The 15178-nt window shown below is 43.3% G+C and overlaps 1 protein-coding gene across 1 annotated transcript in view; it reads left to right on the top strand.

The window, feature by feature from the left end:
• OXCT1 (3-oxoacid CoA-transferase 1) overlaps positions 1–15178 on the top strand; it is a 73782-nt gene that overhangs the window by 21565 nt on the left and 37039 nt on the right. The window contains exons 4-7 of the mRNA XM_063295706.1: positions 6569–6704; positions 7982–8131; positions 8542–8648; positions 10047–10107. Coding sequence (XP_063151776.1) covers positions 6569–6704; positions 7982–8131; positions 8542–8648; positions 10047–10107 — 454 coding nt within the window. The remainder of the gene's footprint in view (positions 1–6568; positions 6705–7981; positions 8132–8541; positions 8649–10046; positions 10108–15178) is intronic.

Raw genomic sequence — 15178 nt, forward strand, 5'->3', positions numbered from 1 at the left:
ATGCCTATGTTATACCTCTATTCCATGAGCTGTACTAGTTACCACTAAACTTCTGAGTGCAATTCAAGGTGCCGGTTATTATTACATGGCATAAGGCCCAGTTATCTGAAGGATGGTCTGTCACCTGTAGTGCCTGCCCATCCCGTATAATCCAACAGAGTTGGTTTGCTTTAGGTCCCATTGATTAAGCAATGCTATTTAATAGAACCCAAGTAGTGAGCCTTGTATGCTGATGTGCCTGCTCTCAGAAACAGCATCTCCCTGGAGATTTGTACAGTTCCCCACCCTGTCAACCCTTAAATAAGCCTTAAAATCCTGGCTCTCCCCCCTGGCCTTGTATTAGTGTGTGGTCAGCCCCTTGAAGTTGGGGGATGGGGTGAATGTTTTTAGATCTTTTCCCTCCAGGTGCCTGCTGTTTGTTTTCTGGGATACTGGGAGAGCCAATTTGGTCTAGTGGTTAAGGCAATGGGTTAGAAACCAGGAGTCTGTGAGTTCTAGTCCCACCTTAGGCCTGAAAGCCAGCTGGGTGACCTTGGGCCAGTCCCTCTCTCTCAGCCCAACTCACCTCAATAGGAGGAGGAAGGAGTATTAGGTATGTTCCCTGCCTTGACTTATTTATAAAAATAATAAAGGCGGGATAGAAAATAATAAATAAATAAATAAAATAAAAATTCTTTTTCAATTGCCTTTGATTTTTTCCAAGCAACAAGGTCTTCTCCAATGATTGAACTCTTAATAATCCCTTCTCACTCCATGGGTACACATGCTGTGTGTAGGACTGATATTGATTAGGGATCAAGATTAGAGGAGTGGAGTGGGTAAAGAATATATATTATGTATTAGAGTAATTATGGTATTCTTATTGCTTGAGCCAATTGCAATGAAATTTCATTTTAATGTACACTTTGGTGTATAGTGAAATGACAATAAAAGTTTTTCCTTTTCCTTTTCCTTTTCCTTTTCCTTTTCCTTTTCCTTTTCCTTTTCCTTTTCCTTTTCCTTTTCCTTTTCCTTTTCCTTTTCCCATTCCATTCCATTCCATTCTATTCTATTCTAGCCTTTCTATTACATGTTCAAAATATGTAAACTTCAGAGTCATTATTAGTGCTTCCTGTGAGCAGTCTGGTTTTACTTCATCTACGATAAAATTGTTCTTCTTACAATCCAGGTATTCTCAATAATTTTCTCCAGCATCACCGTTCAAATGTATCATTTTTTTTTCCGTTTAGTCTTTCTGATGATCCAGCTTTCATAGTTATATGTTACATTTGGGAAAACCGTGGCCTTGATTATATATACTTTTGTTGTCATTGGAAATTTTGACTAGATATATGTGCTAGCCTGGTTCTTAGAGATTAAAAAAAAGCAAATACAAAACTTGTTTCTCTGTAGATGTAGTCTGGATTCATATATATTCAGGATGAAATTAGTATCAATAATTACATGAGTGGTGGAAGCAGATTTGACTTTGAAGTTTAAGATCAAGAGGCTGCTCCACCTCCAGGTTGCAGGCACAAATACCCCATTTCTTGTAATTTCACTTTTGAAAGCACAATTCATATATCATGTGAATTATGAATGTGCAGTGTGAATGTTCTTCAGGTTGGGAGTCAACAGTACATTTTTTTTTTTTTAACTTTGTCTTGGCATACAAGCCACTAAGGGTATGTGCAGTCATGTGGATGGTATTGGGCAAGTTTCAGTGTGAACTATTCTTAATGCTCCATCAGTTGATGTGCTGGCACAAGCTTAAACATTCCTGTCTGCTTTTTGCTCTGCTGCCTACACCGTGCCTATGAAAACATTTGCTGAGCCTTGATTCCTGCGTTAGTAAGAGGACTAGCAAGCACAGAAGAGAGTTGTTCTTTATAAACTCAAGAACGTGCTCAATAATTGAAAGGAGAAATGCTAGAACTAATTCTAGTGAATTTGAAAGCAGATGCTTTCAAGGTTGCCAAGACAATGCACTGCCTAGTGCAGGATACGGTTCATTTACTATATTTTATTCTGCTTTTCTTTCATCAGGAAAGTGCAAGCAGCTTAGTATTGGCCAAGAAGATTCCTGTCCAGATTTCAGGCAAACTAGTGGCATCATCTATCTTCAAAGATAGGAGTTTTCCCCCATCGTCTTGAAAATATATAATGTGCAGCCCCTACCTTCCTCACTTTCTCTAAGTTAGTAAAAAAATACATCCTTTTCCAACAGGCCTTGAACCCTTGGGTGATTCAATATACTATAATAAATTTGAGAGGTTGTTATTATTATTTTTAAATTGGCATAGAAATGCTTGTGAAATAAATAATTGTGCTGAAATTCAACAAAGTATCCTGGTCTCAGGGTAGAGGTGTGGATTTCTGTTCTCAGAACTTCCCAGCTTTCATGGTCGTTGCTGAGAATTCTGGCAGCTGAAATCCGCACATCCAATGGGTACCCAGATTGTTTTTTTTAATTGTGAATGTATAAAATTTATAGGAAAAAAATTAGAATAGTTTAAAGAATCTCCAGACTAATTCATCTATCTTAAACTTTTTAATGATTTTACAAGATAGTACTAACAAGATAGTTAAGTTTGAGTTGATAATGTTTCTCCTGTATTTTGTATTAGCTGTTTCTAATTTTAGCAGGAAGATTATTTCTCAGCCTGCCAGGTCAGATTGCTCTGGAATATTACTAAAATATGGAGGCTCTAAAGAGCCATGTTGTGTTGGCAAGCTTGTATGCAGTTTGGGCTACAAATGAGGAATGGAAATGTGGGAGATTTTTCTAAAATGAAGTCAACCTCTGCATTGGGATGGCATGTCTCACAGGAGTGACAGTGAAGTTTAACATTGGCTGGTAGACAGTATTAGATTTCATTTGCTAGGCAAGGGAATGGCACATGGTGTGCCTAATAGATGAATATGAAAAGAAGCAGCTGACAATTGATAACTTCGTTTCCTCTCCTTTTCTTACCATAATATTCAGAGTGACCAAGAATACAGAGATAGGTAACGCTTAGCCCAGTCTTACTTCTGATCGTGCAATTACAGTCTCATGACATCTGGAAGGCATTAGGATGCAGAAGGCTGGCTTCCACAATCTACATGGAAATAATGGGGCAGGAAAGTGAGCTTCACTCTCACACCATTGCATCTTCTTGAAGGTCCCCAGTCTTTAATTCTTAAAATCCCATCTTCAGTGTTACATGAGCAGATCAACAATAGGTAACAGGGTATCTTCAGTGTATTCCAGGGCAAAATCAGACTTTCTTATCCATACCACTCTTTCAAGGCATTATTTCTAAGATATACACAAACACAGAACAAACCCATTCACAACAGGAAGATGACAAAAGTGATAACATCATCTTATTAGCTAGGCAAAGCTAATACATACCTGTAATAGGAAGCATGTGTTTCCCTTGTACAAGTAGGCTAATGCCGTGTGGCTGCTTTGTAGCCAAAGGGAGCCTTCAAAGTGTCAGCAGGAGGTTAGAGCGGTCACTTGGTTTCCTTCTTTATACAACATTCCAGTCGCCTTGTCAAGAGCTCTTAGGAGAAAGTGTAGTTGAAACAAATAAGATCACAGTTTTTAAAATAATAACACTTTTTTTTTAATCTGTTCAATCGTGTCCATTTCTCGGAGACTGCCTGGACAAGTCCCTGCAGTTTTCTTGGCAAGGTTTTTCAGAAGTGGTTTGCCATTGCCTCCTTCCTGGGGCTGAGAGAGAGAGGGACTGGCCCAAGGTCACCCAGCTGGCTTTCAGGCCAAAGGTGGGACTAGAACTCACAGTCTCCCAATTTCTAGCCTGGGGCCTTAACCACTACATCAAACTGGTTCTAAAAGAACACTTAAACAGCAGCAGTTATTATATCTACCAGGAAGAAGGATGAGCCTTTTTTTAAAGATAATCCCTCCATAAAAAAGGGAAGATCCAACAGAGAAAACTGGTCTGTTTTCATTGCTGTTTTCAACAAATTTAAGATGACAGTTCCGACTTAAATATTTGGGGGAATGGAATGAATGACTCTTCAGGGAAAAGTCTCACTTCCAGATCCTGTGGTCTCAAAATGGTGTTACAGCTTTTGATCTGAACCTGGAAATAAACCCGGAGTTCATGAAAACAATTTATCATTCCTCAGAGTAGCATTGCCTGCCTGCCTCTCTCTCTGTCTGTTTGTCTGTCTCTCTTTTTTTTTGAAAAAGCCTTGTATTTAATTCTGTTTTTGAAAAATAGGAGTTATGCATTAGCCAGTGTTTCTTCTACATTTCAAGTTATAAACTGTACCAGAAAACACATGATTGAGAAAGGTTAAAATTTCTGGACATTCCACTCCATCCCTTTTTAATGTTAGAGGATTATGTACATACCTGAGACAAAACAGGTTTTTATATGTTTGGGACAGGTTAAGCCGACATGCATAATAAAATGCAAATAGTTATTCTGGAAAACTATAAAACCAATAGAAGAGAATATATGTAGCTCAGGGTTGAACTGCAGAGTCCTTGGTGCTCTCTGAGCCTTGTTGTTTGCTTGTAGACATTTCATTGCCAGACTAGGCAACATCTTCAGTGCTAGTGAGTGTGGGATTTGCTCCCTGTTTATATACAGTAGGCGAAGATAACTAGGCTTAGACTCTCATACTTTCGGCACAATGTCAGGAAAGACCGATCTCTTGAAAAGGACATCATGTTTGGTAAAGTTGAGGACCAGCGGAAAAGAGGAAGACCTTCAATGCGATGGATTGATACAATTACCGCAACAATGAATGCAAACATTGGAACAGTCAGGTGTATGGCGCAAGACCAAACAGCATTTCGTTCTGTTATATATAGGGTTGCCATGAGTTGTAAATGACTTGATGGCAACTAACAACAACAACAACAACCCTGCCAGTGTTGGTGAGGGTGTGGTTTTCTCCTTGGTAGTTCCTTGATTAGGGTATTGTTTTCTGCTTGATTGCTTGCCTGGTGTTAATCCCTGCTTATCTGGATGTTGGCTGCTGGAGCAGATGTGTTTTAGTCTTTTTGCTTCCTTTTTGTCCTGATTACCAGGAAACACACTGAGGCGAGGACTTGGTCTCTAATATTTATTAGTAGTACTTAACAAGAATCCTAACAAACTGAGAAGGCGTGGGAAAACCCAGCCATATAAACCCCAAAGGTTAAGGCGGTCCCGATCTGTGTCTCTTTGAATGGCTGAACAGTTCCTCAGTGCTACGCATGCGCTTGACAGTCTGGGTGAGAGCCCCCTGCTCGCCATCCTTACTCATGACACTTTTTTATTGTCTCTTTTGAATGGTGTGTAAATGGTGTTATTTCTATGTGTCAATAGAAGACGTCCATTGTAATCCACATCATAAGCCATGCTTTATGGTTAAAGATAGGAGTGGGTAACTTGAGACATCCAACCTGTTTTTGTAGACCTCCGACTACTTCTGACTATAGTTGCTGAAAACTAATGGCATGGTTTCCCATGTTTTGAGATGGGAAAGGCCTGAAACGTATTTCCATATATTTATAAAGAGTGTAAAAAACAAACAAACCCTAAACTCTGAAACTAAAAATCAGAAATTCCTGTCCTGTCTATTGACATTTACTTTCTTTGATCTCTGGTATTCTTCCAAAAGGTAACATTGGTTTGCTAGACCCTGAAAAGGCTGCTGTAGCTGTGAGGTAGCCCTTAGACCAGCCTTTCTCAACCTTTTGACCCTAGAGGAACCCTTGAAATGTTTTTCAGGCCTCGGGGAGGCCCTGCACATTCAGGCTCAAATATAGGCCACAAGTTACAAAATTGGTTTCATGTGTAGCCCTGTATGTGTGCATTAACACTGTTCTTAAACTAAAAATAAAGAACGGAACTTACCTCTTTAATGTGAAGTTGCCCAAATTTGAAATAAGTTTTTAAATAAATCATGATCTCCCAGGGAACCCCTAGTGACCTCTTGTGGAACCCCAGAATTCCACAGAACCCTGGTTGAGAAACCCTGACTTAGAGTATTGTCATGAGTACTGATGGTGAGCAGGAGGGGGCCCCTATCCAGGGGGGAAAACGCATGCGTAGTACTGAGGAGTTAAGCAGCCATTCAAAGAGACACAGACCAGACCCGCCTTGACTTTTGGGGTTTATCTGTCTGGGTTTTTCCCACGCTTCTTCAGTTTGTTAGGATTTTCTGTCTAATGTAGCAGTAATAAAACACTAGAGACCTATTCCTTGTCTCAGCGTGGTTCCTGACTGTTAGGACATCAACCCTAACAAACTGAAGAAGTGTGGGAAAAACCCAGACAGATAAACCCCAAAAGTCAAGGCAGGTCTGATCTGTGTCTCTTTGAATGGCTGCTTAACGCCTCAGTACTACGCATGCGTTTTCCCCCCTGGATAGAGGCCCCCTCCTGCTTGCCATCAGTACTCATGACAAGTATTGTACAAAACCAGCCAGTTGTAGTTTATTCAACAGACTGTAGTTAAACTAAACTGTGGCTTAGTATGATACTTTCTTTTGTTTTTTAACTTCTGGTCACAGTATTGTGGGCACAATCTAATTTTCCATCACTTGGCTCTCAACCCTAACACTGTTTTCTCTGCAGAGTAGACAACTTTGGGCTTGGACTTCTGCTTCAAAGCAAACAGATCAAGCGTATGGTGTCATCCTATGTTGGAGAAAATGCAGAATTTGAGCGGCAGTATTTATCTGGCGAACTGGAAGTTGAGCTTACGCCGCAGGTAAAATGCTTTCCTTAAAGAGTTAATTGGCTTTTCTTGGAGGCAGGCTCCTTATAGTTAATGGCACCAACTCTTTGATGTCAGTTCCAGTTGCAAGATTTCCATGTCAGGAGCTGCATGTTTGTTGTGTAATTACTATATTGAATAGTGAGGATCAGGCAGCTTTCCTCGTTTCTGGCATTTTGCATTTTGCAGATGGGTTGACAGACTTCCCATCTTGGGAGTATATGAATTGCATCACTGTGGGAATCAGGAGGCTGGACTAGATCAGTCTTTGGCCAGATTCCGAATAAACCCTAGACCCTGATTCGTATGTGAAGCACCAGGCTGCAGACACACTAAAATGAGTATAATGCAGTATGAAAATACAAGTAAGCAAACATAAACATTCACATACCATCTGTAAGAGTGGGAGAAGTAGGAGGTGTTAGAAACATACACATATTTAAAGCTGTTAGCATTGCATTAGCTGTTGCATTTTTAAAAGTCCATTAATTATCTGCAGTGTTGTGCTTGACTGAACTACACTCTATTCTTCATGCACGTTTAACTAGCTTTTTGAAAAAGATTGACTGCTTGCCTGCCAGCCAAACCTCCCTCCTACACTAAAGTTAAGAACACAAGTGGCTCATTTCATGCTTACCGTGCTTTGTAAGTTAATCTTTCCTTGGCCCCAACCACACTGAGTAAAGGAATTAACCACAGTCAGGCAGGCTCTGCCCCCCCCCCCCACATGTCTCCAGATTCTGGGAATATTCCTATAAGCAAAACTAGGACTACAAGTTTGAAATGTGCTGTAATTAGCATTGCAAAGAAGCCATTGTTGCCTGAAAAACCTATAATAAACATAGTTGGGAAACAGGTTTTTTTTTTTTTTTGAGGTGAGGGACAGTAACATAAGGAGGAAGGTTGGAATGTACATGCCAGGCATTTCATGAGTGAGACATTTGTTACATTAAGAGACCCTGCTGATCATTGACTGTATTTTGTTATTGAATAATAATAAACTAACATTAAGAGGATAGAAAGAGATAGATAGAAAGAGATAGAGAGAGGATGGAAACCTGTGCTCCATATCTCTTAGGAATGAGTGTTCTTTGCAAATCCTCTGGCAGTATTCAGGAGCTGTCTCAGCGGACCTAGAAGAATAGAAAAGGTTCCTTAATAACTTTTGTCAAAGAGTCGATGTACTGTTGTGAGTTCCATGGGGGCAGCAGCTGCAGACCTCCTGTTTTTCATTCTGCCTTGCCAGCCATTATGCATTTTGTTCTTTCTAGGGCACCCTTGCTGAGCGGATCCGAGCAGGAGGAGCTGGCATCCCGGCTTTCTTCACAAGTACTGGGTATGGGACATTAGTGCAAGAAGGAGGGGCCCCGATCAAATACAACAAGGATGGCACCATTGTCCTGGCCAGTGAGCCAAGAGAGGTGAAGTACCTGTGGATTTCAGTGATGTTGGGGATGAAGAGGGAGGGCATAAGCCCTTTTGGAACTTTTGAAAGCTAAGGCAGATTCAGGGCATATCACACTTCACCAGTAATATGATTGGCTTCATTTTAACTTAGCATGACTTGAGGTCTGTTCAGTAAAGTAAAGTGGAACAAATCCAGCTTAGTGCAGTATATTAAGCAGATTATAAGTCCACAGTGCAGATATCATGGCTCCTGATTTTATTCAGGCTGCTCGTTTGGTTTCCAGCTTCCATTACCATCAGTGGCATTTTCACTCTATTGCCTTTCTGCTAAAAGGTGATCGTGTTGAATTGTAGTGTGAGCTGATGATTTAAAGAGAGCAAAGCTTTTCAAAACTTTTAAAATTTTCTCTCTCTTTCTGTAAAGGTGAGGGAATTTGATGGTCGGAACTACATTATGGAGAAATCGATAACGGGAGATTTTGCACTAGTAAAGGCATGGAAGTCTGATCGTGCTGGAAATATTATCTTCAGGTATGGCGTATTCACAGAGCGAGCATTTTTTTAAGCCTTGCTGTCAAAACGTTTTCTGGGAAATATGGACATGCTACAGTTTAGAGGGAATTTTTTGGTTTATTTTGGGATGCATCTTTCATTCACATGGAGCAATGGGAGATGCCCAGTTGGCCCAGCCAAAATGATTTGAGTTTTAGTTTGCTGTTTAAAAGATTGTTAGTCACCCATTAGGATAACATGAAGGGTTAAAAGACAGTAAAAATTAAACAAAGCAGAACACCACCATAATTTTTTAAAAACAAAAGAAAAAATAGCAATATATTTTAGTATTGAGTGCACAGTCTATAGCCCTAGAATTGCAAGCAGCTCTCCAAAATCCTCAAGAGTAGATCCCAGCATCTTTCCAAAAGCTAGTATCAAATGGAAATTGTTCATCTGATAGGAGAAAATTATCACTGTACAGAGGGAGAAATCATATTTAAATGTAGTTTTAGATCAGCGTTTCTCAACCTTAGCAACTTTAAGAGGTGTGGACTTCAACTCCCAGAATTCCTCAGCCAGCATGCTGGGAAATTCTGGAAGTTGAAGTCCACACCTCTTAAAGTTGCTGAGGTTGAGAAACACTGTTTTAGACCATATCCTGCTCATTTCTCCATCTGAGCCTCATCCATTTTTTGGAGTGCATTCACTGGCCTGCCATTCAAAGTCCAAGTATGAAGAAGAAGGTTGTGCATTCCTGTCCTAGGATATGTCGCAGAATCCTTTGAAGCAATGCAAGGGCTTCTGTCTCGGTGCGTTGGGGCTGCTTTTTAAGAAGGTTGGTGTGGAAAAGGATCCCTGAAGGCAGAAAGTCTGAAATAGGAAAGCTGAACTCTTCTTGTTCATCAAGACTAATGAGGGCAGGAGGTTGAAATAACTTCCCCATTTATGAAAATGGTTGTCTTATTCCAGTCTTTTGTTCCTTCTATCTCTGTGCTGCCAAAGCTGCTTGTCTACAGCTGTTCTTCAACAGCAAGGACTTTTCTCCAGGTTTTGCTCCTTGCTCTGTTTGTTCTCTTGAACAAACCAACGAAACAAAAATAACCACATGGGGGCAGTAGAAGGCCATCGTTTTCAGCACAATATGAGAAGCTGAAGCTCTAGACACTATTCAAAGAGTAGCATTCTTGGTTTAATATTTAGCCTTTTCTGTTGAGACGTATACCATCATTTGGAGACATGTATCATAAAAATTGACATCCATATGAATGCAGTGCTAGCATTGATAAAGAGGAATTATTATAATACTGCTTATCCGGGATAGGTTAGGAAGTTAGAAAAACAGAAGCCGAGAACCAGCTTTTGCTGTTGATGTAATGAAAATCTTACTTTTTCTAACAATGTCAAGCGTATGTTGCCCGCTTTCTTCTCAAACAGGAAAACTGCAAGAAATTTCAATCAGCCTATGTGTAAAGCTGCCAGAACAACAGTGGTAGAGGTAAGGCAGAAAAGTTCTTCCCACCCCCGGTAGTGGTTCCTATGATTCATCCTTCGTATTCTGCAGCTTTTTGAGAGAATGGCATGGCTCTGTTTGTAGCTTGGATCTGGGCATCTTCTTCCATACTAAGTATCTTCAGAGATGATTGGCGTCTCTTCCCTTTTTCTGTTTTTACATCTAAATCAAAGCCTGTTTTACAAATACAACCTTAGGCAAAACTGGGAAGAGATGAATATGTAGGAGCGCACTGTCCTCTTCCTTTGTTTGACAAATGTATGGAAAGACCTGCAGGCCTTTGTGAGTTGGTGTATGTCATAGGTACATCATCAAAGCCAAGCAGCTGATGAGAATGGGGAATTGCTGATAACTGTATCTGCGTGCAGCAGACATGGAATTAGCACAGGCATTTATTTAATCCTAAAAAACTGAGTTCTTGTTTCCAAGAAAAGAGTCGCTCCTTACTTGAGACCTGAGCTACTATCCTCTGCAGTGCAGGAGCACAGATTCTGTTCACGTTAACTATTTCTTTATACATTTATTTAATAGATGCCCTGTAGAAACAGCTCTAGGTGGTATACAGTACAGCACAGCTAAAACAATGTTGTAAGTAAAAGAAAGGTTTCCTCAAGTTGAGCTTGACTCCTGATGACAGTAGGGCACATCCGGGCGGTTGGCTGTTGTTTTCTCCTGGGATTCTCGTGCAAATGCAAGCCAAGCCCAAACAAAGTTGGCTGTGTGCTTCCATCAAAGAGATTTACCATGTTGTACAGGCAGTCTTAAGAAAAACCTGATTTCAGGGGACAAATGGAATGTTTCCACTGCGCTTGTAAGGTTTGCCACCCGTCAAATTTGCTAAATAAATAAATACATAAATAATCCAGCACTTATGAAGTGAGGCTGTTGAACGTAGATAGCCTGATCTTTGAATGTAGATAATCTGGTGCTTGGTCTACTGAACTTTCAACCATAGATGATTCCTAAACTACCTATAGTAGGAAGGACTTCCTGCCTTGGATCATGGAGAGATGTAACGTTTAATAAAAACACTACTAAGCACAGCCTTCACTGAGCTGGTTCCCTTCAGATGTGTTGATCTTACAAGATTTGTAGCCCAATACACCTGGACCAGGCTGAAGAAGACTTACAGTAGGAATCTTCATACACTCCGAATTTCAGTCCTCATATCTGCCTCTACTCCCTCCATCCTTTTCACACACCATTGTTTTTCTTCTCCTTGCCTTCTCCTTTCATTATGTTCTTTGCAAATTGTTTTTTCCTTGTCTGTGGAAGAAGCTAGAATAACAAAGGCCTGTGTTTTCTTTAATTTGTGAGAGATTCAAGATGATTGTTGAGGAACAAAATAGAGTGGTGGCTCAACATGGTGTGTAGAAATGCTCTTTTACCCATAAGTAATTAAGTAAATGTAATTAAAAATCCTGCAATGTATCCCAGGTTGCTTAGCAACAGCTGTCCTGTTCATTATTATTTTGCTCTCTCAGGTACAATGGATCTCATCATAGTGTGGGACAGCACTGAATGAGTTCCACTTCTCACCTAAATGTTGGTATTTACATTGTTTTTATTGAGAATATGAAAATTCTAAAAAAGGGCAATGTTGATAAAATATAATTTATGCAATTGTAGTTTTCCTTAGTTCCAGGATGACCTTGCAAGCTAGAATTATACGAATCTATGTATTTCCTAAACAAATATATAGGAAGCACATTTTTCAGATCCCCAAAACAACTTAAAAAGAAGCCCATAAATTCAACTAGTCCATATGATATTAGCCAGCCCATCTAGCTTAATACAACATGTCAGCCCAGTTGATTTCCAGATCAAGTTATGCCCATTTAATTTAGATGTACTGTATTTTCAGTTGCTGAGTCACTTGCTGAGATGGGCAGCTATAGAAATTGAATTAAATAAATAAATATTTTTTCTGTGTAACTCTTTGCTGTGCATACCCTATTGTCTCCAGCCTGTTGTCAATTTTTTCCCCCTAAACATTTATAGAAAACACGCCTTAAATGTATGATAAAAATGATAAAACATCAATGAATCCAGAGATTGCCAGTTGAAGATTGATCAGATAAACCTCTATCAAACTTTCCTAAGTTCCCAAGTTAAAGTGAAAATCCAGCTATTCCAACTATTGTGACCTTAAACAAGAATTGCCAACCTTTGGGGACTGGTGGACACATTTGAAATTTTGAGAACAATTTTTCAGGCACTTAAGAAAGTTGCTGCAGAGGGGAGGCAGACGTTATCCATACAAAAAAATAGAGCTAGGAGCATCACCAGTTACAAGGCACAGTTTCTGCTTCCTGCCACTCTTCTAGACTCCTGTCCTCCACAGGATGTTCTCTGTTGCCTGTATCATATTTGTTCTTTTTCTGGGCACATTATTACCTGCCCAAAGCACTGGGTTGTAGCTGCCCATCTTTTTGATTTTCTGAGAAAGCTGATAGGGCCCATTTACATGATTGTCATGCGCTGCCTACCTCTGAATAACGTTCAGACACTGGTTTGCAAGTCAGGTTCTGGTTTATTTCAGGGTAGGTACAACGTCGGTAGAAAAAAGCTGAGAGTGACAGGAGCGCGCCGGTGCGGGGTTTAAATACCCCGCGCCGGTCAGCGCCCCCTCGCTCACGGTCACGTCACCCCCCTTAGTCCCGTGCGTTGCCCTGCCATTGGTTGAGGGTTTCCAGGATCGCCCATCCCCAGGTTTCCATTCTTCTGCTGATTGCTTTCAGCTGGGCGATCCCCGTTGTATTGCCGCTGATGGTTTGGGTGGCTCCGTGATTCATTTGGCTATTGTTTGTTGGCCGTTAGTCGTTGTAGGTTGATGGCCACTTAACTTGTACCCCTTCACCTATTTCCTTGTCATTGTCATGAGTGCCATTGCGCTGATGACTTTAGCTCAACGGCACTCATGACATACTGCCCCCTTTCCGAATAGTGTTCTCCCTCGGGTTTCTGGGTTTTCCCCGTGGAGCTGTCAAAACGCCACATTTTTTTTTTTTTTTTTCAAAGTTCCCGCCGGAGTAGTTGTCGCCCCTCCCTTTGCTCCTCCCTCTACCACGTGCCTTCCCAGGGTGTGTCCATGGTGCGCATGCTCGGGTTCTGACCTGGCGTGCGCATGCTCCAACCACACCCTGTTTGTTTGGCTCAGTTCGGCGAGGCGAGAGGCGTGGCTGGTCGGGTGCTTCTCAGCTCCAGGTAGGGCCCTTCTTTTCTTTTTTTGAGTGCGTCGCCTTTGTTGTGTCTCCTGGGCGTTGCCCCCAGGTTGCCCTGTTGACTTGCTTGCCACTCCCCCGCGGCCGGGGGGCGGGGGGAGGGTGCTGGCGATCGTTTGTCACCACCCCGTGGGCCCGGGGTGGGGGGAGTGAGTCCCGGGGGGGGGAAGGTCCACCCAAGTCGCGGGCTTGGGGGGGGCCCTTTCCCTTGGGGCACGGGAGGCGGGGGGAGGCCTGCGGGGGGGGGTTTGGTTTTGCTGACCTTGGTTGCGGTTTGTCGGGGTATGCCCGGTGAAATGCTCTGGTCAGGTCAGGCGCGTTAACGTTGTGCGCCGCCACCCATTCCGGGTGGGGGAAGTGTTTCCACCTGACCAGATAGTGTAGAGTTCCTCGTTGCTTGCGGGAGTCGAGGATGTCCCTTATCTCGAAGTGGTGTTGCCCGTCGATCATAAGTGGTGCGGGCTGTGGCGTGCTTGGGTGCCATCGGGAGGTGGTTGCCGGTTTTAGGAGGCTGGTGTGGAACACCGGGTGGAGCCTCCGGAGGTTGTGTGGCAGGTCCAGGCGTATTGCTACCGGGTTCACTATTTGCGTGACTCGGAACGGCCCGATGTACTTAGGCCCCAGTTTTTTCGAGGGTTGGGTTGACTTTAGGAACTTGGTGGAGAGATAGGCCATATCACCCGCCTGGAACGTCGGTTGTTGGCGCCGGTGCTTGTCGGCCTGCTCTTTGTAAGCAGCCTGTGCCTCCTTCAGCGCCGCCGTGATTACTGGCCATGCTTCCGCGATCTTCCGTCCCCAGTCGCTGGCGTCCACCTGGGGTTCCGGGGGTTGAGGTAGCTCCGGTATGGGGACGAAGTCGCGCCCCGAGACTACTTCGAACGGGGTTTTCCCCGTGCTCGTGTGGACGGCGTTGTTGTATGCGACTTCGGCGAACGGGAGCAGTTCGGCCCAGTCGTCTTGGTGGTAGTTCGTATATGATCGTATAAATTGCTCTAAGGTGGCATTAAGAACCTCAGTGGCTCCGTCCGTCTGCGGATGCCAAGCCGTAGATAGGGCCTGTTGGGTCCCTGTCAGCTTCAGGAAGGCCCGCCAGAATTTGGAGGTGAACTGTGTGCCCCTGTCGGTCACCACACGTGCGGGACATCCGTGTAGCCTGTACACGTGGATGAGGAAGAGTTTGGCTAGTTGTTGTGAGGATGGGACCGACGTGCAGGGGATGAAGTGGGCCTGCTTTGAGAAGTAGTCCTTCACCACCCAAATGGCCGTTTTCTTCTGGCTGGGTGGGAGGTCCACTATAAAATCCATAGAGATTTCCTCCCATGGGCGGGAGGGTTCTGCCACCCGTTGCAATAGCCCCGCGGGTTTGCCTGGTGCCCGTTTGGCCCTAGCGCACGTTGGGCAGGACGCCACGTAGGTTTTTACGTCTCGCCTGAGCGCGGGCCACCAGAATTGGCGCCGTGTTAGGTGTAGGGTCTTGAGGAACCCAAAGTGTCCCGCTTGCTTGGCGTCGTGTGACCTATGCAAGATCGCCTGGCGTTGCGAGTCCGGGACGTAGATTCTGCCTTCCCCCCATGCCAGGTCTTGCGCCATCGTTACCTTGTCGGGGTTTGCCAGGAACCAGGGGTCGGTTTTGAGGGCGGCGGCGAGGTCCGTGCGCATTCCCCCTGGTAGTTGCGGTTGGCTTCTTTCCGTCGCCGGTTGTCCCGCCGTCGGCTGCGCCGTAGCGTCGAGCTGCCTCCGTGCGCCGCTTCGGGTGGTCACGGCCATCCCCAGTTGCGAGGCGGATAGGACCGTCCCAATGGTGTCTGGGGCGGGCTCTTCGTCCTGGGGCA

Source organism: Candoia aspera, chromosome 2 (assembly GCF_035149785.1).
Source record: "Candoia aspera isolate rCanAsp1 chromosome 2, rCanAsp1.hap2, whole genome shotgun sequence".
Lineage (NCBI taxonomy): Eukaryota > Metazoa > Chordata > Lepidosauria > Squamata > Boidae > Candoia > Candoia aspera.